The sequence below is a fragment of the Exophiala spinifera genome (assembly GCF_000836115.1).
Source record: "Exophiala spinifera strain CBS 89968 unplaced genomic scaffold supercont1.2, whole genome shotgun sequence".
Taxonomy (NCBI): Eukaryota; Fungi; Ascomycota; class Eurotiomycetes; order Chaetothyriales; family Herpotrichiellaceae; genus Exophiala; species Exophiala spinifera.
This window is the reverse complement of record NW_015622514.1, coordinates 1,774,006-1,796,988: the sequence shown is the minus strand read 5'-3', so window position 1 is coordinate 1,796,988 and position 22,983 is coordinate 1,774,006. Positions and strand designations below refer to the sequence as shown.

General features: G+C 50.7%; 11 protein-coding genes across 11 annotated transcripts; 8 read left to right on the top strand and 3 right to left on the bottom strand.

Annotated features, from left to right (window-relative positions):
* Positions 1-281: 281 nt before the first annotated feature.
* PV08_02954 (uncharacterized protein) lies at positions 282-2,427 on the bottom strand (the record flags this gene model as incomplete). The annotated part of the gene is made up of 3 exons (XM_016377311.1): positions 282-569; positions 619-2,280; positions 2,335-2,427. 3 exons carry the CDS (start codon positions 2,425-2,427, stop codon positions 282-284), a joined length of 2,043 nt encoding a protein of 680 aa, XP_016238881.1.
* A 567-nt stretch (positions 2,428-2,994) lies between these two features.
* On the top strand, positions 2,995-3,883 carry PV08_02953 (chorismate mutase; the record flags this gene model as incomplete). Its single annotated transcript, XM_016377310.1, has 2 exons — positions 2,995-3,065; positions 3,124-3,883. The coding sequence occupies 2 exons, from the start codon at positions 2,995-2,997 to the stop codon at positions 3,881-3,883; spliced, it is 831 nt and encodes a 276-aa protein (XP_016238880.1).
* Positions 3,884-3,934: 51 nt separating this feature from the next.
* PV08_02952 (uncharacterized protein) lies at positions 3,935-4,903 on the bottom strand (the record flags this gene model as incomplete). Its single annotated transcript, XM_016377309.1, has 3 exons — positions 3,935-4,489; positions 4,541-4,777; positions 4,826-4,903. 3 exons carry the CDS (start codon positions 4,901-4,903, stop codon positions 3,935-3,937), a joined length of 870 nt encoding a protein of 289 aa, XP_016238879.1.
* Positions 4,904-5,157: 254 nt separating this feature from the next.
* PV08_02951 (GMP synthase [glutamine-hydrolyzing]) lies at positions 5,158-6,849 on the top strand (the record flags this gene model as incomplete). The annotated part of the gene is made up of 2 exons (XM_016377308.1): positions 5,158-5,240; positions 5,295-6,849. 2 exons carry the CDS (start codon positions 5,158-5,160, stop codon positions 6,847-6,849), a joined length of 1,638 nt encoding a protein of 545 aa, XP_016238878.1.
* Positions 6,850-7,300: 451 nt separating this feature from the next.
* On the top strand, positions 7,301-7,978 carry PV08_02950 (uncharacterized protein; the record flags this gene model as incomplete). Its single annotated transcript, XM_016377307.1, has 1 exon — positions 7,301-7,978. One exon carries the CDS (start codon positions 7,301-7,303, stop codon positions 7,976-7,978), a length of 678 nt encoding a protein of 225 aa, XP_016238877.1.
* A 26-nt stretch (positions 7,979-8,004) lies between these two features.
* PV08_02949 (uncharacterized protein) lies at positions 8,005-10,011 on the top strand (the record flags this gene model as incomplete). The annotated part of the gene is made up of 1 exon (XM_016377306.1): positions 8,005-10,011. One exon carries the CDS (start codon positions 8,005-8,007, stop codon positions 10,009-10,011), a length of 2,007 nt encoding a protein of 668 aa, XP_016238876.1.
* An 841-nt stretch (positions 10,012-10,852) lies between these two features.
* Positions 10,853-13,399, top strand: PV08_02948 (uncharacterized protein; the record flags this gene model as incomplete). The annotated part of the gene is made up of 1 exon (XM_016377305.1): positions 10,853-13,399. One exon carries the CDS (start codon positions 10,853-10,855, stop codon positions 13,397-13,399), a length of 2,547 nt encoding a protein of 848 aa, XP_016238875.1.
* An 843-nt stretch (positions 13,400-14,242) lies between these two features.
* PV08_02947 (uncharacterized protein) lies at positions 14,243-14,786 on the top strand (the record flags this gene model as incomplete). The annotated part of the gene is made up of 2 exons (XM_016377304.1): positions 14,243-14,384; positions 14,521-14,786. The coding sequence occupies 2 exons, from the start codon at positions 14,243-14,245 to the stop codon at positions 14,784-14,786; spliced, it is 408 nt and encodes a 135-aa protein (XP_016238874.1).
* A 406-nt stretch (positions 14,787-15,192) lies between these two features.
* On the bottom strand, positions 15,193-16,771 carry PV08_02946 (uncharacterized protein; the record flags this gene model as incomplete). Its single annotated transcript, XM_016377303.1, has 2 exons — positions 15,193-16,093; positions 16,170-16,771. 2 exons carry the CDS (start codon positions 16,769-16,771, stop codon positions 15,193-15,195), a joined length of 1,503 nt encoding a protein of 500 aa, XP_016238873.1.
* Positions 16,772-16,839: 68 nt separating this feature from the next.
* PV08_02945 (uncharacterized protein) lies at positions 16,840-18,134 on the top strand (the record flags this gene model as incomplete). Its single annotated transcript, XM_016377302.1, has 4 exons — positions 16,840-16,952; positions 17,004-17,066; positions 17,115-17,898; positions 18,024-18,134. The coding sequence occupies 4 exons, from the start codon at positions 16,840-16,842 to the stop codon at positions 18,132-18,134; spliced, it is 1,071 nt and encodes a 356-aa protein (XP_016238872.1).
* A 1,789-nt stretch (positions 18,135-19,923) lies between these two features.
* On the top strand, positions 19,924-21,558 carry PV08_02944 (uncharacterized protein; the record flags this gene model as incomplete). Its single annotated transcript, XM_016377301.1, has 1 exon — positions 19,924-21,558. The coding sequence occupies one exon, from the start codon at positions 19,924-19,926 to the stop codon at positions 21,556-21,558; it is 1,635 nt and encodes a 544-aa protein (XP_016238871.1).
* Between the last annotated feature and the right edge of the window lie 1,425 nt (positions 21,559-22,983).

Genomic DNA, 22,983 nt, shown 5'->3' with positions numbered 1-22,983 from the left:
GGAGCTCTTGGGTAAATGAATACCTTTGGAACAGACCAGGGTGGTTAGGAGCGTGTATACTGCGATACCCAGGGAATAGGTTCAAATTTTTGTTGGCACCGGAGATGTGAATGGGAAGAGGAATCATGTATGTCCAGGTTATCATACATGCTTTAGGTTATGTATAACTTCATAGCTCGGTGCTGAATGGAGGCCAGGGAAGGTGTAGATGCATTCAACCACGATGAAGACACCGCGCGTTCGTAGATCAATGTTGTACATGCGTCCACTAGACTCGATTATCAGCAAGTCCAGACTCCAACTTCGCCACTTCGCCTGCCCTCGATCATGTATCCGTCCTTTAGTCTGACTCGTTCGACAATGCTGGTACTCGTTTCAGCCATGCGGTCCTCAACAGTGAGATTTGCACCGGCACCGCAATCCCAGTGTTTACCATCGGCCTTGTCGTACACTTTGACCACATCTTCGCCAGCTGCACACACGATATGACGAGCATCAAACATCATACCCGTGATTGGGGAGTCATAAGCATAAGCGTCGAAGATGGTCCCTGTCCGGAGATCCCAGATCTAGCCATCGTTAGTCATTGTACCAAAGTCAAGACAGTGAGGTACCTACTCTGACACTTCTGTCAGCACTGGCCGTCACGAGATGCGTGTCATCAAACTGCAAACAAGTTACGGGTCCTGTGTGCCCGACGAGACTTCTGTGTACCTGGCCGCTGCGAAGATCCCAAAGACGAACCATTCCGTCCGCAGTGCCACAGGCCAAGGCGGCATCGAAACATTGCAAAGCGCCCACAAAATCTGCGCTGGTGTCGGTGGTTCGTCCCGTTGGCCGCCATTGTAGTTCTGTACTGTTCAGGGTGCTGCTCGCTTGAGCAGCCGCCCACAGCACGTCAAGAGTTTGCACGCACCGCCCTTTAACCAAGTCCCATTGTCGGAGAGTCTTGTCAGCAGAGCCCGAAACAAGCATATCACCGCGTAGATGGAGCGCAGTGACTTCATCAACATGAGCTTCAAGGACGAAAAGGGGGCATTCTTCCATGGCATCAGGTGGGGGCGGCGGGGGCGCATCTTCACTCTCGTTGCCAAAACCCAGGCCATCGTCCTCATCATCTCCGTCTTTGTCACCGTCTCCGTTCTCCACAAGTTTATGTTCGTAAGGTTCGTATTTAGCTCGGCTGAGATCCCAAAGCCTAATAGTCGCGTCGAGGCTGCCCGTAGCAACGATATTATCCTCGACCTGAAGACACCGAACAGAGGCCGTATGGCCTTCCAGAAAGCCCATGCATCGGTCCAGGTTTAGATCCCACACGCGAACTGTGTCGTCAAGAGCTGCGCTGACCATAGTACCGAAGGGTTGATCGAAATCTATGGCCGTTATCGTGTCGTTGTGGGCTGGAATGGTTTTCAAATGAGAGCCAGGTTCCAGATGTTCGTGCAAGACCGGCATGGACTTTCTCTTTGCATACGTTGGCCGGCGTTTTGTCTTGGGAGATTTTGGAGAAGTTGATGTCGGTAATTTATCGTATATTGACTGCGACATGAACGAGGCATCCATAGCCTCCGATTCGGGTGTAGCTACCCTTGGAGCGTTCAGTGTGTCGGTAGACGCATCCAATGTGCCCTGCTCTTCTAGTTCTTCCTGCATGTCTTCAAGCTTATTATCAAGCTCGAGCAGTTCGTGCTCGACCTCGGCTTCGTCATTCTCGAGTCCAGCAAGCCTGTCGAGGACGATCCCTCGCATGTGGTGCAGATTTGCAATTTTGTTATCGATCTCCTTTATCTCGGTCGTGCACATGTTCTTCCTGATGGCCATCATTTCCAGTCTGTGGTTGACAGTATTTCGTTTCTTCTTCAAATTTTGTATCGTCGGAGGGCCCTCCTCTTCAATATCTCCGGCACCCAGAAGCCTGTGCTGTTTGGAACTCCGCCGTCTGTGCTCTTTCCGGTGTTCACTTTCGCCCTCAGGTAACGAGGCCTGAAAGCCCTGAAAAAGGGAATAGCTATTGTCATCGTTTTCGGGAATATTATGCAGCTGGTCATCGGAGATGTAGGTGAGGGCGCGGTGGGCTATCTCACTAGTAGACAACTTTGCCCTGACGATTTCTGAAGGGGCCTGCTGTGAAAAGCTAAGGACACCTCTCTGAAGCGCCGGGCGACGCATCTGGCGCGATATGCTTGTCATAGCACTGGGATAGTGCGTAGTAGAATTGTCACCCATCAGCTGGCTCGCAGTAGCTGTCACCTTTCGACCGAACGCCTCCAGCTGCCGTGTCTGTCCCGTGAATCAGTATGCTTTGGGGGGAACTCGGGTTGGGAAAACACCTACATCGAGCACTGCGCTGAGAACCGAATCATCCCCGTCGCCGAGGGATCTACGTGTTTGGGAGGCATTCCGGCTGTGCGAACGCGAGCTGGCCATACAGCTGCTATTCTGCGCTGGCAGAGGAGGCTTTCTAGAATCGTGTCTGGGTCGTTGTTTCGCAATGTGGACGTGTTGGAAAGAATGACGTGCGATAGGATGGCCACAGGCTCTGAGGCTCTGAGAAATATTGGAGCTGCGCTTGTAAAGGTGCGGAGGAGAGGGACGCAGGTGGTTCTCGTTGGAGGCGCGTTTACCTAAGCCTAGTGCCTGTTGTGCCTGCAGCAGTAGTACAAGGTCTAAGGTAGGCCCCTGTACAGAAGGTGAAGGTACTGTACCTACGGATAATGTATTGGTGCTTATCCGTATTCGTCCCTCGTCGCCGCACGCGCAGTTTCTGACGTATATCCAGCGGAAAGAGTCATTTGGCTTCGCACAGTGACTGCTGACGGTTGACTGCCTGGTCGGACTATCGAGCTTGGTATTGTTACAGTTTTCCATATATATTAACATGGCCTTGGAGCTTCTCTGTCTCTCTCTATCCGTGCTTTAGATCATCATTGCACTCACTCACTTTTAGCAGCACACAATCTTTTTGCGAACGATATAAAGCTGGCCAATTCCAACATGGACACGGCGCTAGATTTATCTGACGCCTCAAAGGCACTAGACTTGGATAATATTCGCTTTCAGCTAATGTAAGTGGGATGAACGCCCTGCATTGTATGCGGCGTAGTCTGACCGAATTGTCCGCAGCCGACTCGAAGATACAATCACGTTCCATCTGATCGAAAGAGTCCAGTTTCCCCTCAATGCCACTGTCTACGATTCCAGTGCTCTACCGATACCTACAACGAATCTAGCATTGCCTCCAGTTATCTCTCTGCTAGACTACCTTCTATCCGAAACCGAACGTCTTCATTCTACCATTCGCCGCTATGATGCGCCCGACGAGTATGCCTTTTTCCCTCAAGTGCTTCAGCGGCCAATGCTCCAGGCCATCAAGTACCCCAAGATCCTTCATGACAACGACGTCAATGTCAATCAGGTTATCAAGGAAAAGTATATAAACGAGGTATTGCCAGAGGCCTGCCGCAAGTTTGGACGCGAAGACCGAGGCGAGACAAAGGAGAATTATGGTAGCGCTGCGACCTGCGACGTGGCATGCCTGCAAGCCTTGTCGCGAAGAATACACTTCGGCAAGTTCGTAGCTGAGAGCAAGTTCCAGCAAGAAACGGAGAGATTCGTGAAACTCATCAAGGCCGAAGACCGTGAAGGGATTGACGCTGCCATCACTAATCAAAAGGTGGAGCAGCAGGTCCTGGAGCGACTTCGGCTGAAGGCGAAGACATATGGCAAGGATCCCTCTGCCGCGACCAACGGTGGAGCCTCCGGAGAAGAGAAGATCAATGTCGAGGCTGTGGTCAAGATGTATGCCCAGGTGGTGATACCATTGACCAAGATCGTCGAAGTCGAGTACCTTATGCAAAGACTGAAGGGCACGCCATGGGAGTAAGGGTAGTATTGTGATTGGTTGGGAACGATCGATATTGCATCTTGCGTCAGCTCAGGCCTGCGGCTTCAGGTATTCGGCCACATCTTGGACAGCAGCTTTGAATTCATCCCCTGAAATCAACATGACATGCCCTTGAGGCTTGATCCCGAGCTCCTGAAAAGCTCTTTTCGAATCCGAATGGCCTTCGTCTTGCTTGATGGAATAATCATACTGCCCGTGACAGATCGCATGGCGGTGCAGCACTTCGTCCTCCGGATGGAAGTACATGGTTTCAAAACCACCTCCCGTAGCCTTCTTCTTCTTCTTGGGTCTGTCGTCTTCGGCATCTAACTTGGAGGCGACCTCGGTGTAAGTCTTGGACAGAATGAGATAATGCGAAAAGGTATAAGGTTCCTTGTCGTCTATCGCCCACTGTATTTCTTCCAACAACATAGTGTACATGGGTGGCACGACTTCGGAAGGCACGTTGATGAGTCGTTCGGTGAGAATCAAGCCGATGGGCTGTATGGTTGCTTGTGAGAGCAGGTCGGCTAAAGGTGTAAGCTCAGGCTTGGATTTGGCCTTCGACTGCAAGTACTGAATGATCTTGCCGACAAAGGGTTTGTCCTGGATTAATCAGCCGCCCGCTACAAGAAAAAATGGCAAAAGGATACTGACTTTGTGCTCTTGTAAATTGAGAACAGACAGAAATGCATATGGATCCGTCTCGTTGCCGTCGACCTTCACAGTTGACCCTAACGTTGGCTGCGACAGGATCAGGTCGGTCAATGCCGACAGTTCGAACAGCTGAGCGTCGACATCGAACAACTGCTGAAGGAGGGTCTTGATTCCATGGAAATCAACTTCTGGTTGCGGATCGAACCATTCAAAATCGACATCAAGTACATCAAAATCCTATTCTGTTGGTCAGCCATGATTGCGGCGAAGCGGTGTCGAGCCTACCTCGTCGTCACCGCTCTCGTCGTCCACCATAGCATCCTTGTCGACGATCTTGTCGCCGAGTTCTTTTCTTTTGCTCATTGCGGCTGGTCTTCTCGACTTGTGTTATTCTTTTAACGACCACGTCTGGACCTAGATCAAGCGCAGTCTCAACAGTAGCAGCGCAAGAAGTCGGTCCAGAAACTTTTTTTGACCGCATGCGGGGAACGAGTCGCATTGCATTCGAGCAACACCATGTCGGCGTCCCCACCAATGCGCATAAATCATTTTTTCTTTCCCGCGCTCCCCTTCTCAATCCTTTTCTTTGGGCTCATTCATTTGATCTCCCAGTCGCCATGGCTGCCAACGGCGAGACGACCGAAGATGCGGTCAACGTTCCCGCCAAAACCTTTGACACGGTCCTTGTCCTCGATTTTGGGTAGGCTCTGTAACTTCTTCTCACTGCGCGGTCATGACTCACAAACAATCCAAGATCGCAATACTCCCACCTTATCACGCGTCGCCTGCGCGAACTGAACATCTACTCTGAGATGCTGCCATGCACACAGAAGATTTCAGAACTGCATTTCAAGCCAAAGGGCATCATCCTATCGGGCGGACCGTATTCAGTTTACGAAGATGGTGCACCACATGTTGATCCCGCTGCTTTCGATCTCGGCGTGCCTATCCTGGGCATATGTTATGGTCTCCAGGAATTGGCATGGCACCACGGCAAGAATGTCCTGGCCGGCGAAAAGAGAGAGTATGGCCATGCGTACCTAAAAATCGAGAGACATTCGGGCAAGGAAGAACACATTGACCGCCTCTTCGAAGGCATCGAGGATGATATTGAGGTGTGGATGAGCCACGGTGACAAACTGTCTAAATTGCCGGATGGCTTTCACCCCATTGCCACAACAGCCAACTCCCCTTTCGCAGGCATCGCGAGCACAGATAAACCATACTTCGGCATTCAATTCCATCCTGAGGTGACCCATACTCCACGTGGTACTCAGATCTTGAGCAACTTTGCTGTCAACATCTGCAAGGCTCGGCAAGACTGGACCATGGAAAAGTTTGTTGATAAAGAAATTGAGCGCATCCGAGCACTTGTCGGCCCCAAAGGCCAAGTTATCGGTGCTGTTTCAGGCGGTGTCGATTCTACTGTTGCTGCCAAGCTCATGCAAGAAGCCATTGGAGACCGTTTTCACGCTGTCCTGGTCGACAATGGTGTCCTGAGACTCGACGAAGCCAAGATAGTCAAGGAGACGCTTACCGAACATCTGGGTATCAATCTCACAGTAGTTGACGCAAGCTCCCTCTTTCTGGGAAAACTCAAAGGAGTATCCGACCCCGAGAAGAAGCGAAAGATAATTGGCAATACTTTTATCGAGATCTTCCAGGACAAAGCCAAGGCCATCGCCGAGGCTGCGGCCAACTCTCCGAAAGCTGGAGAAATCGAATGGCTCCTACAAGGTACACTGTATCCAGATGTGATCGAGAGCATTTCCTTCAAAGGCCCATCCGCCACGATAAAAACACATCACAACGTGGGTGGTCTCCTAGAGGGTATGCACCTCAAGCTCATCGAGCCTTTGAGAGAGTTATTCAAGGACGAAGTCAGGGCCCTGGGTACGAACTTGGGCATCCCAGAGCATCTTGTCTGGAGACATCCTTTCCCTGGGCCAGGCCTTGCCATTCGTATTCTGGGTGAAGTTAATGAAGAGCAGCTCAAGATTGCCCGCCATGCTGACAAGATCTTTATCGATGAGATCGTCGCAGCTGGCCTGTATAGAAAAATCTCTCAAGCTTTCGCCGCTCTCCTTCCTGTCAAGGCAGTAGGAGTTATGGGAGACAAGAGAGTGCACGCTCAGGTCATTGCTCTTCGTGCCGTTGAGACCACCGACTTCATGACTGCAGACTGGTTTCCATTTGATGGCGACTTCCTGAAGAGAGTAAGCAGGAGAATTGTCAATGAAGTTGATGGTGTTTGCCGCGTTGTCTATGATGTTACCAGCAAACCTCCTGGAACAATTGAGATGGAATAGACGAATACATGAGGTTGTTTCAAGTGGAGCGGACTAGATACAGGCGTCGGGTCATGGAAGGTCGTCGGAGTGCGTTTGAAAGAATAAGATACCACAGGTCATAGAAGTTCACATCTTCCTGCAAAGGAGCCGCTGTTTCGGGTCAGTATTTCTTGCAATTTCTTTTTGTCATCCATTTCTGGAACGATACTGCTAAATGTAAGGACACTTCATCAGACATGTGGGCAGACTGTAACTAGAGTTCAAGCACCTGACTATCGGCCTGGCGGAACCTCCCTAAGCATTTATTCGAGTCGATAAGGTAGGGTCTCCTGAACCGGCTATGATAGATGCTCTACATCTCCAGGACATGAATTCGTTGCAGAGAAAAACAGGCCTTGGCATCACTATCTCTGTACACAGACTCATCGTTCAGACCTCCCACTCTTCATTCCCTTATATTCCTTGCCAGATGCCTGGACGTGCCACATTCATGTCACCCCCTTCTGTTCTTGAGTATGCACGTTTTCATGGCCTTGCGCTCGACTACCGCAGCAGTGATCCGTTCGCATATCTCAATACTCTTGAACCTAATGGCCAAATTGTTGAAGTTGATCCAGCTTTATCCGATCCAGTCTTTCTTTTCCTCAAACCTATATCTCAAGAGTCAAAGCTGCAGTTGAGCCGAGAAGCCAGTCAGATTCTCTCCGACAGCATCAAGGATCCATGTTCTGATATCTCAAGCCAGCACCTCGTTCCGAGATTTCGCAGGCTGAAGAATCTGAAGCTCGAAGAACCTCTCCTGTCTACTGACCATCAGACTGACGTCTGGAACTTTAAGCGAAGCACCCCTGTGGGCGTTCAGCTGAGAAGTATTCTTCTCCGAGCCGAACCATTCCAACTTCCAGGAAGCGGCCAATTGGTAGATGAATTCAACCATGTTTTCCGTGGGCGCACCCATGGAAAGTTCGAACAGGTTGGACAGGAGAGACTGCTTATTTCCAGAGGAACTCTGTCTCGTATATCGAAGGTTTGCCTAGATGATTGGAACGAAATGGATAAGTATGATGACCTGATGGTGAGACTGGATTTGAAGAAGGTCAGTGGCGCTATCTTAGCGGATGTCGAAATAACAGGGAACAGGGCATAGGACAACCCGAATTCTGCCCGATCACCATGGAAAGCGCTTTTACGAGTCCCAGTCCGGAATCATGTCCTCCACGTCGCAGCCGTCTAGAAGCCAAGGATGAAATGGATATTGACGACCCCGTTTCCAAGGCCGACAAGAATCTTGACAGTGACGATGCTGACAAAGACACCGCTGAGCATCATGCTATTTCACACACTGAGGAGCTGCGAGTGGAAGATTCATTGAAAATGGAAGAACATGGGTTTAACGGTGCGACACCGAGTTACAGACTGAAACTAGATTCGCGCATAAACGTCTGCAGGTATAGTATGGACAGTACACCAAATCCTGGGCCACAATGCATTAGGACTTCGAGTTCAGCAAAGTCCTCCCATCCGAAGCTTAGACTTCAGGCAAAGTCTCTGAAAGCGAGTGTTCCGGACTTACAGCCAGCCTGGCTTCAATACGCAGCCAGGCGTATAATGCAGAATGAAACATTGGAGGAGCTCTTGAACAAGCCTAGTGGCGTCCCTCCTGTTGCCCCAACACTCGAAGACAACAGTTGCTCGAATTGGCAACCTTTCGATATGACCATGTTTCAGGACACCTTAAGAGAAGCAATCGACGATGCAAGAAGTCTATCGGGAATCTTGGAGCCTTCAGCAAACATCATGTTGAGCAAGCAAATGCTTTGGAAACGACCTGGCTTGTTGCTTCAAGAGTCAGGAGACTACAGTGATTTTCGGATGGACGTCGACAATGAGTTGAATCAGGAGACGCCAGTGGAGTTCCTGTCGCAGGTACCGCAGAAGAGGATCGCTCTTGACTCAATACATGACGTCCGACCACCTATGAAGAGACTCCTCTTGGACTTGGAAACCCGGCCTACTACGCCTCCACGTCGCCATTTCAAGCCAAACAGGGGTCGTCTGAAAGAGCTGATAGAATCCCAAGTCGGTATTCCGTCTTCAAGTGTCACTATGGCAGCTCAGAACGAAGTCGATACGCACGGAGCCAGTCGCTTTTCTGCGGCGAACTCATTAAGGACGTTTCTCGATCTTCGTGGCAACAAGTTCAAGAAAACGAGCTTCGTTGAAGATTCGGATAAGCAGCAGATATCCGATGATCCTATACGAAGTACATCATCAGAAAGCTCGGACAGCATCAAGATATCTTTACAAACCGAAATTAGGGCTGTTCCAAGGGAGCAGGTTCCAGGGACTCTAATGCTAGCATCTCTGACCGATATGGCGAATATGTTCCTGAAGAATGACATGCTCACTTTCGAGAAATTTGACCCGCCAAGGTCCATCATCGTCAACACAGGAATGCTTCGTAAAGATCGATGCCTCATAACCTCTCTCGAAACACATGCAGAGGACTCTTTGTCAATGATCTATCGAGATATGGACTCCCCTGATGTCATTTTAAATCCTCGTGCGTGTCTTGTCTTTACTAACTTACAGGCGCTGAGCCAGAGGAGCCTGCCAGGTCAGCAGGGTTCAGCAAAGGAAGGGTTAGTGCAAAGCATAGTCTCAAGATTGGTGCGAGATTTCGAAATTACGTTTGTCTTCGTTGCGATGCCAGATACTGGTGGATCTGTTTCCAGGAATGTTCAAGATGCGATGAACAACTTCACTGGCTTTTGTATGACTAAGAGCGACAGGGATGCGAATGTATGTCCAATCTGGGTCTTGACCAACACGGAAACGAACGACACAGGCGATGACCTCCAGAGCTGGGTCTGGAGATTAATTCATCAGCATGCATTCGTAACAGCTCAGCTGAACGACTTTGCCTTCATCCACGAAGAAAGCATTGGTGAGCTCTTCTTTCAGAGGCTTGGGCTTAACCCAATGGCAGCTCAAGTGGCACTTCACGTATTGGAGAGCCCAGAAACTACATCTGCACAAGTCTCGAGGAGCTGGGGATTGAGGGAACTCGCTAGACTGAGAACCGAAGGCCGGATGGATTTGTTGCGGGAAGTGTTGGGTCTTAAAACGGTACGCAAACTAACTTCAGTCTTGGAGACCACGCAATATCATCTGAGCTGAGGAGAAAGAGAACATCATCCTGGACCTCTGCTCGGTTTTGCGAGATCAAGCCTGTAGGAGTTGGAAGACAGAGCCGTAAGGAGGATGTCATTGCAGGGCATGATGTATTCCCAAGTTAGCGGAGACGATACATGCTGCACAGAGTCGCTGCATCTCGGGTCATGCTTTTCCTTCATGTGGCGGCTGCTCACGCTTGCTGAAGATACCAGAGACCTACGAACATCTCTAATGGCAGGCTGCTGTGGTGAGACTCGGCGCTTTAATGTAGGGCTGAGAAGGGAAGTAGGTCTACACTCTCCAGGAATTTGTTACTGCTGAGGAACATTCTGACGTAGCACGAGGGTCTCGATAAGGAAGGTTTGCCCGGCTCCTCGACTTCCGCTGTGACACTGCTCTACAATGCCTACGATGCAGTGAATATCTCCCTCTCGTTCCCCCTGCCCTTCCATTCCCCTCTCGGCTACTCCTGTAGCTTGCTGTATGTCTCATATCTACACCATCCGACCGTGTCTCCATCACCCTGGCTCCGCCGATCCGAGGTGTAACTCGGTCCCGGAACACCTTTTCCCTGCTGCGGTACCTCTTTCCAAACACACATCGACGTGCGCGTGAGAGGCTTTTGGGCTTCCGGCACGAATACATCCCCCGGCTCAAGGTACGAGCACAGTCGCGTATATACCAAGCAATTGTCCGCAGCCAGCGAAAGAAACAAGAGAAAAGAGCAGCAGGTCGAGGCCTCGTACCCTTCATTCAGCGGAGGAAGAGCCGCATCTTACGCGCATTGTATGGTAAACACAATGCTCGTACCAGATATTCGTCAAGCGCGAGATCAGCCGATCAGATGACCAGCTATGGCCAGTCTGGCGCGAGGGTGCCAGGCTCGAGGCGGGATAAGGTGCGAGGGTACCTGAAGGCGGCAAACGAGTTGAGACAGATATACCAAGACCAGATATCACAAAAACTACAAGGGAGTGAGACTGATGGGAGCATGCCCGGCGATTTCCCAGATGTGGACATCGTTAGAAGCGGCAGTGAGGAGATGCTCTTGTTCCCAAGTTACGCCACGACGCACCGGAAAAGAAATACGAACTCGACAGAGGGAGGCAGATACCTACCTGGAACAAACGAGTCAATAGAATCGCCACAGAGCAGTGGAGATGCAGATTATTGGAAGAGGGAATGGGAAAAGTACGAGGATGCAAATGCTGTCGTCGACGTCGACGTCCGGGGATGGATCTACTCTCCACCATCCGGTCCGTTGAATAGAAAGAATCGTCTCCTCTTGGCTGTGGCTCGACGCTTGAGTGGCGTTTATGCTCCACTACCCGACCAAACACCTTCTCGCTCTTCAAGTCAAGCGCCCCCCGGTCAAGGATGGCGTGAGGACAGTCCTTCTCGATACGAAGATGAAATTGCTGCCAGAGAGGCCGAGAATATTGCTCGCCATGGCGAGCTCGAGGCTGATGCGGCGCAACGGGGCAGTTACAGCCAAGAAAGCGGAAACGGGAGCCACGGTCGAGGCGGCGGAAATGGATCTTTGACCCAACATAACCGCCCCTCAACCAATGATTCTACATATCACGATCCCGGGCAAGATTCACTGAAAAGGCGCGAATCCTGGAACGAACCTGCAAATATGAACCGCGAAGAACTGGCGGCTGCGAACAAATTGCTGCTCACGAGACTCAAACCGTTTATGACCACGCCCGTCGCGCACACTCCCATTACGGTGTTTTTCTTCAACGACCAGAAGTCGACGTCAAAGTCTGTGACGACAGATGAATCTGGACATTTTAACCTGCGTGCAGCTCTGGATTTCATCCCTGCTCAGGTCAGGGTCCTTGCTTCGGACAAATTGTCTGCTACTGAAGATGTGGTTGTCACGGAAAGTAAAGGTATCAGTCTCATCAGCGACATAGATGACACGATCAAGCATTCAGCTATTGCTAGTGGTGCAAGAGAGATCTTCAAGAATACGTTCATCCGCGAACTGGGCGACCTGACCATCAAAGGAGTCAAGGAATGGTATGCTAAACTGGCGAGCATGGGGGTCAACCTTCACTATGTGTCAAATTCTCCCTGGCAGTTGTATCCTCTGCTGCGAAGCTACTTTGCCTTGGCGGGCCTTCCAGCTGGCTCAATCCATCTGAAGCAGTATTCTGGAATGCTGCAGGGCATATTCGAACCGGCTGCAGAGAGAAAGAGGGGCACAATCAATCGGCTTATGAATGATTTTCCCGATCGGAAGTTCATCCTGGTGGGTGATAGCGGGGAAGCCGATCTGGAGGTTTACACCGATGTGGTCCTGGAATATCCAAGGCGAATTTTGGGCGTCTTCATTCGCGATGTGACTACGCCTCCCAAGAGAGGCTTTTTCGATCAAGCCGTTTCCAATACCACCCCAGACTCTATGATTTCATCTGAAAATGGTAGCCGTCTACCTCGGTCAAACCAGCAGCATCCAGCCAGCGAAGACAGACCTGCCTTACCAACAAGGCCTAAGCCGGAACATAAATCTCATTCCATGCCACCACGGGAAGAGGACCTCATCGACTTCGGTGATGAACCCGAGTCTGAGAGTAGCAAAACCACACGGTCACATTCGGACGATCTAAAGCTATTGAACGATAAGCCCGCTGCCCCAGCTAAACCCAACAAACCATCCAGCCTGCGCAACTTTTCGACCGCGTCAATGCAATCCACAAATCATGACAGATTATCGGCTTCGGATACTGAGGTTCACGAGCCAGGCAAGAAAAAGCCACCACCGCCACCCAAGCCTCGACGGGGAGGAGGAAGTACTAGATCGGAAAGCTCAAGTCTTGCACCTCTGCAACGAGCACCGTTCTCATCTACTCGTCAAAACCAAAGTGCGACTAATGTTACAGTTTCGGCCAAGGGGCCAGCTCCCACGCCACCTATGACTCGTACAAATACCTCTGCGAGCACGGTGTCCAGCCAGTCGTCAACTTATGACGAAGGATACCTAGCATCCGCTCGCAGACAAATTTCATCTGCGTATAATGCTCTCCCACCTCTTCGCTCAACGTCCCCTTCTTGGGCAGCAGACCAGACGGGAATCAGTGGTGACCACCGACAAAATCCCCCGTTGCCTCCTCGAAGAGGCTTATCCAGTTATCCTGCTGCTGCAGCTCGATGGGCCACCGGCGCAACCGGTGGTGATCCTGCTGCCGGAGGTGATGGAGGAATGCCAGGTGGTACTTATGATAAGAAGCTTGAGATTTGGAAGCGGAGATGGGCTAGAGCTGAAGAGATTATGCATCAACGAGGGGTTTTTCTACGGACCTGGCGGGTGGGAGGCGATGTCATGGACGATTGCGTGCGGCTGGTGAAGAAGGAATTGGAGAAAAGCGAGAGTTTGAGATGAAAGAGGTCAGATAAAGTGCTCGTACGGAGTGCTATTGCATGTATGAATTGACGACTGTGATGAAGAATCTCGAGCTTTTTGCTACTCTGCTACAGTAGACTGCCACTGTCAGGGCTTAGCCAGGATAGAATCAATGGAGATTTTATTCTCTTGACTTGAGAAAGCCGGTACTAGTACTCGTACAAATGACCCATGTGGCGGTCTGTCCTGAAGATGTGACTCTCCTGTGGTTTAACTCGCGTTGTCTGTCTACCAGAGATACTCGTACGAGTGGTTTGGCCTTATGGCTTGACAAGGCTCTCCACCTTGGGACGAACTGACTCCACTGATCGAGATGATGCAAGGTACGACGAGCCTTGGGTAGGTAGTATTGATTGTATCTCGTAAGAACATGGCTATTGTACTCACGAGTACTGTGCGAGTACGACGTGCTGGGTCCTTGTTGTATACTGATGTGGGCCACTCATGACTTCATCGTCGTCAACACTGACGGAGTGTTAGTTTTTTTCCCAGCGAGTTTGTGATGTCATGGTCCGGTTGATCCATCACACAAATACCTACGACCGTACTCTACCTCCCGGGGGAGATGGAAAGATTTCCTCTATTTCTTTCTACTCGTGCGACTTTCTACGCAGCGTATAAATCGTGGGACGAGAACTCTGTGTCCTGTTTTTTTACAACCTACCTACCTACAACCTACACCCCCCCTGATCTTCCCCGGTGTTCACACAATCCGAGAGGCGACGTCCCGTGCTCGCTGAATACCTCACGACTACCTACCTACCTACCTGCCTGCCTGATCGTAATATCCCTTTGGTTTCGGCTCGAACATCTCATCAAAAAATGTCAGGACAATCGAGTGTCGGAACCCGCAACATCTACGAGGACGGAGACCAGCGCGTGCCTCCTGACTCCCAAAAGCCGGAGAAGCAATCACACCCGTACGAGGAGGGTGAGAAGAATAGTCACCGCTTGAACGACTCAAGTATGTTTCTTAGTTTTTGCCCCCCACTCCTCATCCATCCATGAACAACAAATCCCACCCGGTCCCGGTACCTGATGACCGAGTCCCCGAGTAACAAGACTGACGTTGTATGTGTGTCTCTTTTGCGTCGGAACAGAGGATCAGAGGTCAATCGCCAACCGTCTCGCGGCCGCGGGGCCCCAGAACGACGGTGGTTCAAGACACCAGCTGAACGCCGAGGAGAAGGCGTCCCAGATCGACCCGACGCTGCCGGCCAAGTTGCACGGGAACGAACCCTCCAAGGGCGCCAAGATCGACAAGGAGATCGAGGAGGAAGAAGCCGCGATTCTGGCGAAGAAGAACGCGGCCCCAGGTGGTACGGGAAAGGGCGGGACCGGCGATGTTGCAGGGAAGAAGAACTGAAAGGAACTGAAGGAACTGAAGGACACACACACACACCTTGATGTACACATATGCATACCTGCACAAATGCCCCCCCCAACAAATGTAGCACTTGAACAGAGTTCCTTGACTTGAAAATAGAAATGTCTTGATTGATTGATCTTTCTCCGGTCTCAATTATTAACTTTTGTGGACTGGGATGGTTGGTATCTATCTTTTGTCGTGGTTCTCATTACTCGTACAATTCTCAACTCCCCAATCACCAACTTGGAGGAGGATTTCAGTATCGCCTTTGCGGCTGTGATGGTACAAGTTCAATAAAAAGGCCTCTCTCTCCCCCCTGTGGGTGTTCGTGCTTCATCAGCATGACAAACGACGTCTCGATTGACAATCCGCCAACTCAGCAAGATGAAGCAGCAACCAGAAATTAGTTGCCTTCACGGTCCAGTCGTGCCAGCTCATCACGAGCCGCAGCGACCTTTTCTGCAACATCATACATGCTGCGTTGAACTTCTCCAAAGACGTAGCGTAGCATTTGCATATTGTGCACTTTTTCGCTCATCGCGCCTCCGTCGCGGTCGCCGTAGGCCAGACGTTCATTCACTTCACGTTCCTTGCTGGTGACCTTGCCCTGGAGGCCTCGGGTGTACTGCTCGATTTGCTCAAGAAGTTGTGTTTGTTCCTCGATCCGCTGTTCCATGCCGTTGCAGCGAGCGTTGAAGATGTCAATGAGGCTCTTGGGTCCCTGGACTTCCTCCGTGTCGTCGCCGGGGAGCTGCATGGTGTGGCCTGCGGCATTGGCGCCACGGACACTGCCTCGAAGGGTTTGAGGATTGTTCCACCAACCACTCAGACCCGCACCGCTGTACATGCCACCTGCGCTGGATTGACCGAAACCTTCATTGGAGGTGTGGCTTGCTTGATACTGACGAGGCATCTTGAGTCTGTCGACTGCGCGGAAGACTGCCTTGGCTTCGAGCTCATTCTTTTTGATGCCTCCATCTTTGGCCTCCACAATGGCTTCGGCGTCATTGCCTAGACCGGTCTCGAGTTCTTCGAGTTTCTGGGTGACAAAATCAACACCGTTGGGAATGGTCTCACCCGCACCCATGACGAGGGGAATAAGCTCCGAAACTTGTTGGGCCAAGCTGATCTGATTGTAGATCATGGAGTCCATCAACTCAATCTCACGCTGAATGTCGGGGGTGAGATGTTCGAACTTGGTGGTGGAGCGCATGTGAGCAAGGTCAATTTGAGGTTGGGAGGATCCGCCTGCATTTGGAGTGGCAGAGGTGGTCGCCGCCGCAGGCTGCGAAGCGGGCTGTCCACTGCATAGAATTAGCATCTCTGCTGTGGAGAGAGAGACAGCGATTGGTGTGCTAGGATTGATTTCGAGTTACTTACAAGAGGGAGGTTCCAGGGTTGGCTGGGGGGTTCGTGCTCATGCCGAGATTGACTGTTGGTTTGGACGTAGAAGTCCCGAAGCTGAACGCCATGTTTCCTGGTCCATTCAATTCCGGAGTTGGCACTTGCTGGAAGTTGTCAAAGGCAGCGTGAGGTGAAACTTCAGGAGAGTCAACACGACTTGGATGCGCCGGTGGAGGTTGTGGCCGTTTCCGGGTTCGAGGAATTAGCTTCGGACGCGCTGCCGGATCGACAAACTTCCTGGTCTTTCCCTTGTCTGAAGGCTCAAGCGAAACTTGAGAACGTGTGACAGGACCTGGAGGAAATGGTGGTGGTGGTGATTTCAGACGTCCAACACGAGAACGCGTTCCAGTTTCGGTAAATTTGGCTTCGCTATTGTCCGTTTGGTTCACCGTAAGGAATGGATGAGGAGTTGGTGGTCTTGCCGGAATGTCTACGTTCGAGCATACAGTCATTTGCTTGGTCTCCATCTCTTGTTCCCTTTCTTCTTTTCCAGAATGCTTCTCTAAAAAGCTCACAACCCGGGCTGGTGACATTCTCTTTGGAGAGACGCTCAAAGGCTTGTCGGAGTTGGAGCTCATTATTGCTCAGACAAAGCTTTCGGGTCACAATGTAGAGTGCGGCCAGCTCACAACCTTGGGAGGTGAGGATGTTTCAACCAAAGTGTGTTGCTAGTACAGCAGCACAAGTAAGTGAGAAGAGTGTGTGCGACGACAAAGTCCAGGAAAGCCCCACGGAAAGATTTTGGAGGAGTCTTCAATGGTGAGAGCGACGACGACATCATTTTTGATTCTCTCTGACCGAATACTCCAGGACCGCGGATGGCACGAGTCTGATCGCCAGTTTGGCAGACAACTCTATCCAGACCTTCGTCGTGTAAACGGCTACACCCTGCTTTATTGGACTATGGCTAACAAATACCAGGCCTCCTGATCTTCTGGATGAGGACCAACAGCCGCACCATTTGTCTCCGTACTGCATCATCCCGGCCAAGGAAGCGGTTAACGCCATTGCTGCATATCCATTCTTCGACCTCTCGAATCCTTCAACGGCTTTGGTCCTATCATCTATGCGAGATCATCCCGTTCGTCTGAATTCCGCCTTCTCAGGACATTTGGGTGCCTCGTATCCTCTAATCAATCCTATGACGGAAGTATACATTTGCCCACATTCGCTACATTTTACTCCTCAGGGTGATCGCTTCATTGCTGGCTCGGACTCATTACTTTCGGTCTATGATCTGTCTCGCCCTGGCCAGGAACCAATCTCGTCTATACAAACTGGCCCTAAACGTAGGACCAGCGAATGCAACCCCACTACGAGCATGCGAGGGATAGTATCCGCTCTAGCAGTGGACCCAGCATCCGGCTTGTTAGCTGCTGGGACATTTGGACGTCAAATTGGCCTGTATGCTGGAATGGGCCAAGGTGAATGCGTTGGGGTATTCTCAACCCGTGGTACAGCAGCTGATGACCAGATCAGTGGAAGTGGTATCACACAAGTAGCTTGGAGTCAAGATGGAAGATATTTGTACATTGCCGAGAGGAAAAGCGATGGAGTTGTTATCTACGACATTCGCAAGACCGGACAGTTACTGTCATGGCTTGTTGGTCGGAATGCTCACACGAACCAGCGAGTCTCAATTGCATTGACTCGTATAAACGACGAAAATTTGCTTGAAGTTTGGGGCGGAGGAGTGGATGGAGATGTGAGAGTATGGAAAGAACCCCACCATCAAGAAGGACCAGTCTCTCCGGCTTTCTCCTTCAAGGCACACAATGGTTAAATATGCCCTGATCCCTATCATTTGTTGGTTGCTGACTTGATGTGTAGATGCTGTTTCAGGAACCGCGGTACACAACGGAGGTGCCGTTCTGGCAACAGCTTCTGGCCAGCGTCATTTTGGTGCAAACCTTGGTCAAGAGGAGCTTGCAGACGAACTGATGGATAATACAATACAGATATGGTCACTCTAAGCGATTTCCGCACACTCGTGGCCGCAACGATTGCTCTATCACTGCCTGTGCCAAATTCAATGTTGGTGACTGCTCCGCGAATACCGTGTAATTATCTTGTTCACTTCTTTGCCGGATGACTGTGTAGTACCATTTTGATCTTTCAACTTTGACCGCTCCCATCCATTTGCTTGTTGCAGTAAATTGCGCAAAAGTCCACGCATCCTTACATCGCTCGGCCTTGCATAAGGGGGGTGGCTGCCACCGTCGGATAAGATTTCCATTAGCGTCTGGGCGCCTGCAGATGTTGGGGGCTTTATCCAGACGTCGTTCAAAGTCTCCTCCCTTCGTCAACCATCAAAACCCTCGAGCAATCCTGTTGTTGCAGGACTTGATTCCTGTAATATCAGAGAAGGGGCACCTTTTGCTCAGATCATGAATATTCTGGTAGGTCTCTGACATCCGCCACAGATGTCATCACCCCTGGAAAGACAAGTACTCAATGGCCCTCTTTCGGATCCTTCATTTGTCGACCACTTAAGGACGACACGAACAAACGCCGCACTGATCTTCCTGTCAGACTTATAGGGTCTCGAACTTACTGCAGCCTTCGGTTATTCCGCCGCGTGCGATGGACCTCGTATGCGGACTTCGGCCCCTGGCCTTTTGGAATCAATCTGGATCGCAATCGTTGGTCTCAGCAGTTCCTAGGGAGCGGTTGCCAGCTATTTCTTTACCGTGCCGATGCTGCTTTCGCTACTGGAGCCCTCATTCCGACCCCATCCCTGTTTATGGATCGTATATGTTTCTGCTGCGCCGTCATTTAGTCGAAACTTCAGCTATTCTTGGAGCCTCGTTCATAATGTGATGTTTCGGTATTCGGATACCCATTACTTCGGCTTTTCGCTTTGAAATCAATGTTTCTTTCCTTGGGCATGCATTTCCTGATCAAATCAGGCCTTGCTTCCAGCCATACTAGGCACCTTCAAGGTTCCAAGCCTCCAAGACTCCGGGTAGGGGGCTCGAAGGTTGTTAAGCACCTGAACAGGATGATCAGCGGCCTTTGGCTCCTTCCGATTTGAGACTTTGTGGGAACTCGATCATAACGACTCGAATCTCTTAGGCTGAGAGTAGGTATATGGATCTTCTTTGTGTTTGTGGTGGGCTGACAAAGCGTCAGTCGAAAGGAACAAAGAACGCATTGATACCGTTGAGGCCGCCTTCAGTTGTTGCAAGAATACAACAAAGCGGAGCGTGACTTGAACAAGCCATGAATGAAACAGTAGGACGTACTCATCGGACTCGATCTCACAAAGGCTCAGTCAACATGGCTCGATGGCAAACAGCATTGAGAGTCAGTATCAATGACTATGGGGAGCTTCGGCTCTATATCGGCTTATAGAACTACCCAGGCATGTGTGCGTGCGAAAGTGGTGATATGGACAACACAACGAAAAAGACAAGTCTGAAGCCCGCCTGTTACTGCCGGTGCCTTGCTCATACCAGCGCTGGCCAGTGAGGTGCTTTCTGGCGGCAGCTTGCTTCACAGGTAACTATTCACTGCCTTGGATACAGCCGCGTTTATTGTGCCAGACTAAGGTGACTTGAATTCACTGTCGAGGCGATACTAACTGCCTACCACCCCTCCGCCTTTGTCTGTCACTGAAATGAATTTAAACCTTTTTGGCTTTGCACGTTCAACAAGTTCACAAGCAGTCAATCACCAGCAGATCCTCCCCACCCATCAAAGAGCATACTCACTGGCAGAGAAAGACAGCATGGCAGCAAATCCTCATCGACTGGCTGAGCAGCTTGCTCGCCAAATCCACGAACACGCTCAAGCCATCCCAGTTGACCAGAGAGGTCTTACACCTTTCACCAGTCTAGATCCTGACACATTGCCAACCTCGCAAGATCTGTCATCTGGCATTGTCCCCGTTGACACCCAGACACTGTTCCCAGATGCCTTGACCGCGGACAAGTATCATGACGTGATCCTTCAGGCAAAGTCAGGTCCAGCCGACAACACTATCCCATCGACCTTCGATTTGAGAAAGGCACATGTCAGAGTTCTCTTCATGGCGTTCAAGTGCGTCCCTACAGAGCGAAACAACGAGGACTCGGATGCCGACGAACAGGTTGAACAGAAACAAAAGCGCGATGTTACCGACGCCTTCAAGAGCCAGAATCATGACAATTACATGGTGGAAGCACTGTGCTGGAGGGTCCTTGACGCTTGCATACGCCGGTCCATGAAGGAGCAAAATCTTATCGAAGGGTACCTAGGAGAGCGAGGCAAGTCTCACGGCAGACGACACACCTGGAATTTCCGAGAGCGCTTTGACAAGATCGTGAATACCATGGCCAGATCCAAGTCGGTCTGTAAGCACCTCTTTGACACTCCATACATGCTGAGGATCGTTGATGATCCTGTCACCAGCTACAAGAGAGTCGTGTCCAACAAGAGACTCAATCAGCAGAAGGGAGCTCTTATGAAGAGAGGCAAGGCTGCTATTGAAGAGGACATGAAGTCTAACAAGCGCCGAAAGACCGACTTTGTGATCGAGAGACCCGCCGATGCTAGGAAAGCGCAGGCAAGCCCTGCTGAAGCTTCGGCTAGACCCAGTCGTCGGACATTGGTTCCTATTGCTCCCAGCAGCACCAGAAATCCGCAATTGGGCAATCATCAGAACATGGCCGCAATCAACTCCTTTGCAACTACCTCCAGCCCAGCGCTGAGCGAACGCCAAGTACCTCCAGGAATGGCTGCGGAACAATATGCCAACGCCATTTCCTCAAACCTCTTTGGCCGACCAAACGTTGGTGCTTACGCGAATGCCAGTACCAGCGTCATGCAGCCAAATTTCCAAGCCAGACAACCTGCACAAATGTTTCCAGATTTGGGTTACCATAATATGTCGACAGTGGCCCCGGCTCCTGCGGCTGCTGACATGTTTCCAATGTTGTCGGCACCTGGTTCTCGATCGACCTACTCGTCTGGGGACACTGCCTCGGACCATGGCGATCAGCAACAGTTTTGGGGTGTTGGAGTTGGTGCCAGCAATGCATCGACTGACCGTTTCCGCAATCATGTTCCGAACCTGATGGGCGCCCAAGAATTGTTTGGCTACCAGAATGCGAATGCAGGAATGCAGAAGCACAATGACTGGGGAATGATGCCACCTAGCTCGACGACGCACATGGCCATGGGCCCGCCAATGGCTCCGTACACCTCCTCGCCGACCCTGCCTTTGGCCGAAATGTCAAGTGTATTCGCCCGAGATTTTTCTCAGGAGCACGACAGCTTTGTGAATGAGGCATTTGTGAATGATGATGACGATGATGACGATGATGACGATGATGATGTCGACAACGACGGCAATGAAGAAGAAGCTGAAGCAGATTACACCTGAGCAATCAGCGATCCTCGAGTATGAAGTCGTTGACGGAAGAACGTCTGTCTTGCTCTCCCCTCCAACAACAATACTACCAGTCCTCACCAAGATCACAGTCTTACGAAAGACGAGCACCCGTACCCGTACCCTCGCATGCAGCAACAGACAGAGCTCCATTGAACAAGACTTGTGCGAAACGAAAATACCAATCAACCTTTACTAAACCCCTTCTCAACGTGGAAATTATCATGTATGATTGAGTGCTTTCCCCCTCTTTTTCCTTCACCGTCACCGTCACGCACACACACGACCATGATGTGCAGTCAGGAATCAGGAGATACAACTGAACGGGTATTCTTGAATACGTCAAGAGGTCAACTGCACCTTTTCTTTTTTTCCCCCTCTTTTTGCACCAGGGACAAGTGATATTGGATGGAAAGAAATTGATTGGCTGTGAGAGAATTGGACAGAAAGTCAAAGTGGTAGTGCAAGGCCTCCAGTTGAGAGAGACATTCCAGGATTAAGAAGATGATGATGATGATGTCTCCTTGTGTTTTTCCTCTTTCTTGACGGAATAGGATAGGAGCGGACCAGAGAAGAGCGAATCGAAATGGTTTGGCCTGGCCTTGCTGATTGGAATTGGAATGGAATGAACGCGAGGGAGATAGGTCAGGTTATTCAAGTATGGTTTTACCTGGTAGCCACACTAGCTGAGCTGCGTCAGTCTTTACAACCAGACAGAAACCCCGAAATCAAATCAACTCTGGGTATCAAAACAAAGCTACCTGGGGGGTAATTTACTGAATGTGGTGTGGTGATAAGTGCTTCTCGCGTTCCTCTGCCTTGGCGACACAGGACCTTTGTCCGTTGACTCAGGCTCTCGTTCTCCTCCCTTCCCCCTCTCAAGATCCCCCCCCGGCACCCACCAAGAAGAACGAAGAAACAAAGGACGGTGCGATGGCGTTGACACGACGCCCTTTCAGAAGGCAATGTAGGTAAGGTGCCGTCACATTTACCGAAGCCCGCCTGTAAAGAGATGGCGTGTGCCGGAATCATGAAACATGACGATGCGGAAGGTGAATGAAATCAATGAATACCTAAGGGGAAAACACTACCTAGGTAGGTACTACTAGTTAGAAGCCATGCCGCTCGAGTTCATTATCATCGTCAGCCACTGTGGAATCATCATCATTATCATACCCCAAGGTGAGTGGTCGTCACTGAATTGTTTGTCCCGTCACCCTCGGTACAGATTACCTACATGTGCCTGGATTCACTCCGTACTCGTCGGCCAGGGGTATAGATACGTGCAAGTACGCATATGCCGAAGATTTTTGGGAGGGATGACCATTATGCGACGCGGATGGCTGAACGCCGAGTATTGCATCGATACGTCGAAAGGCCGGGTAATTAGTCGACGGTTTTTCCATGCGACGGTGGGAA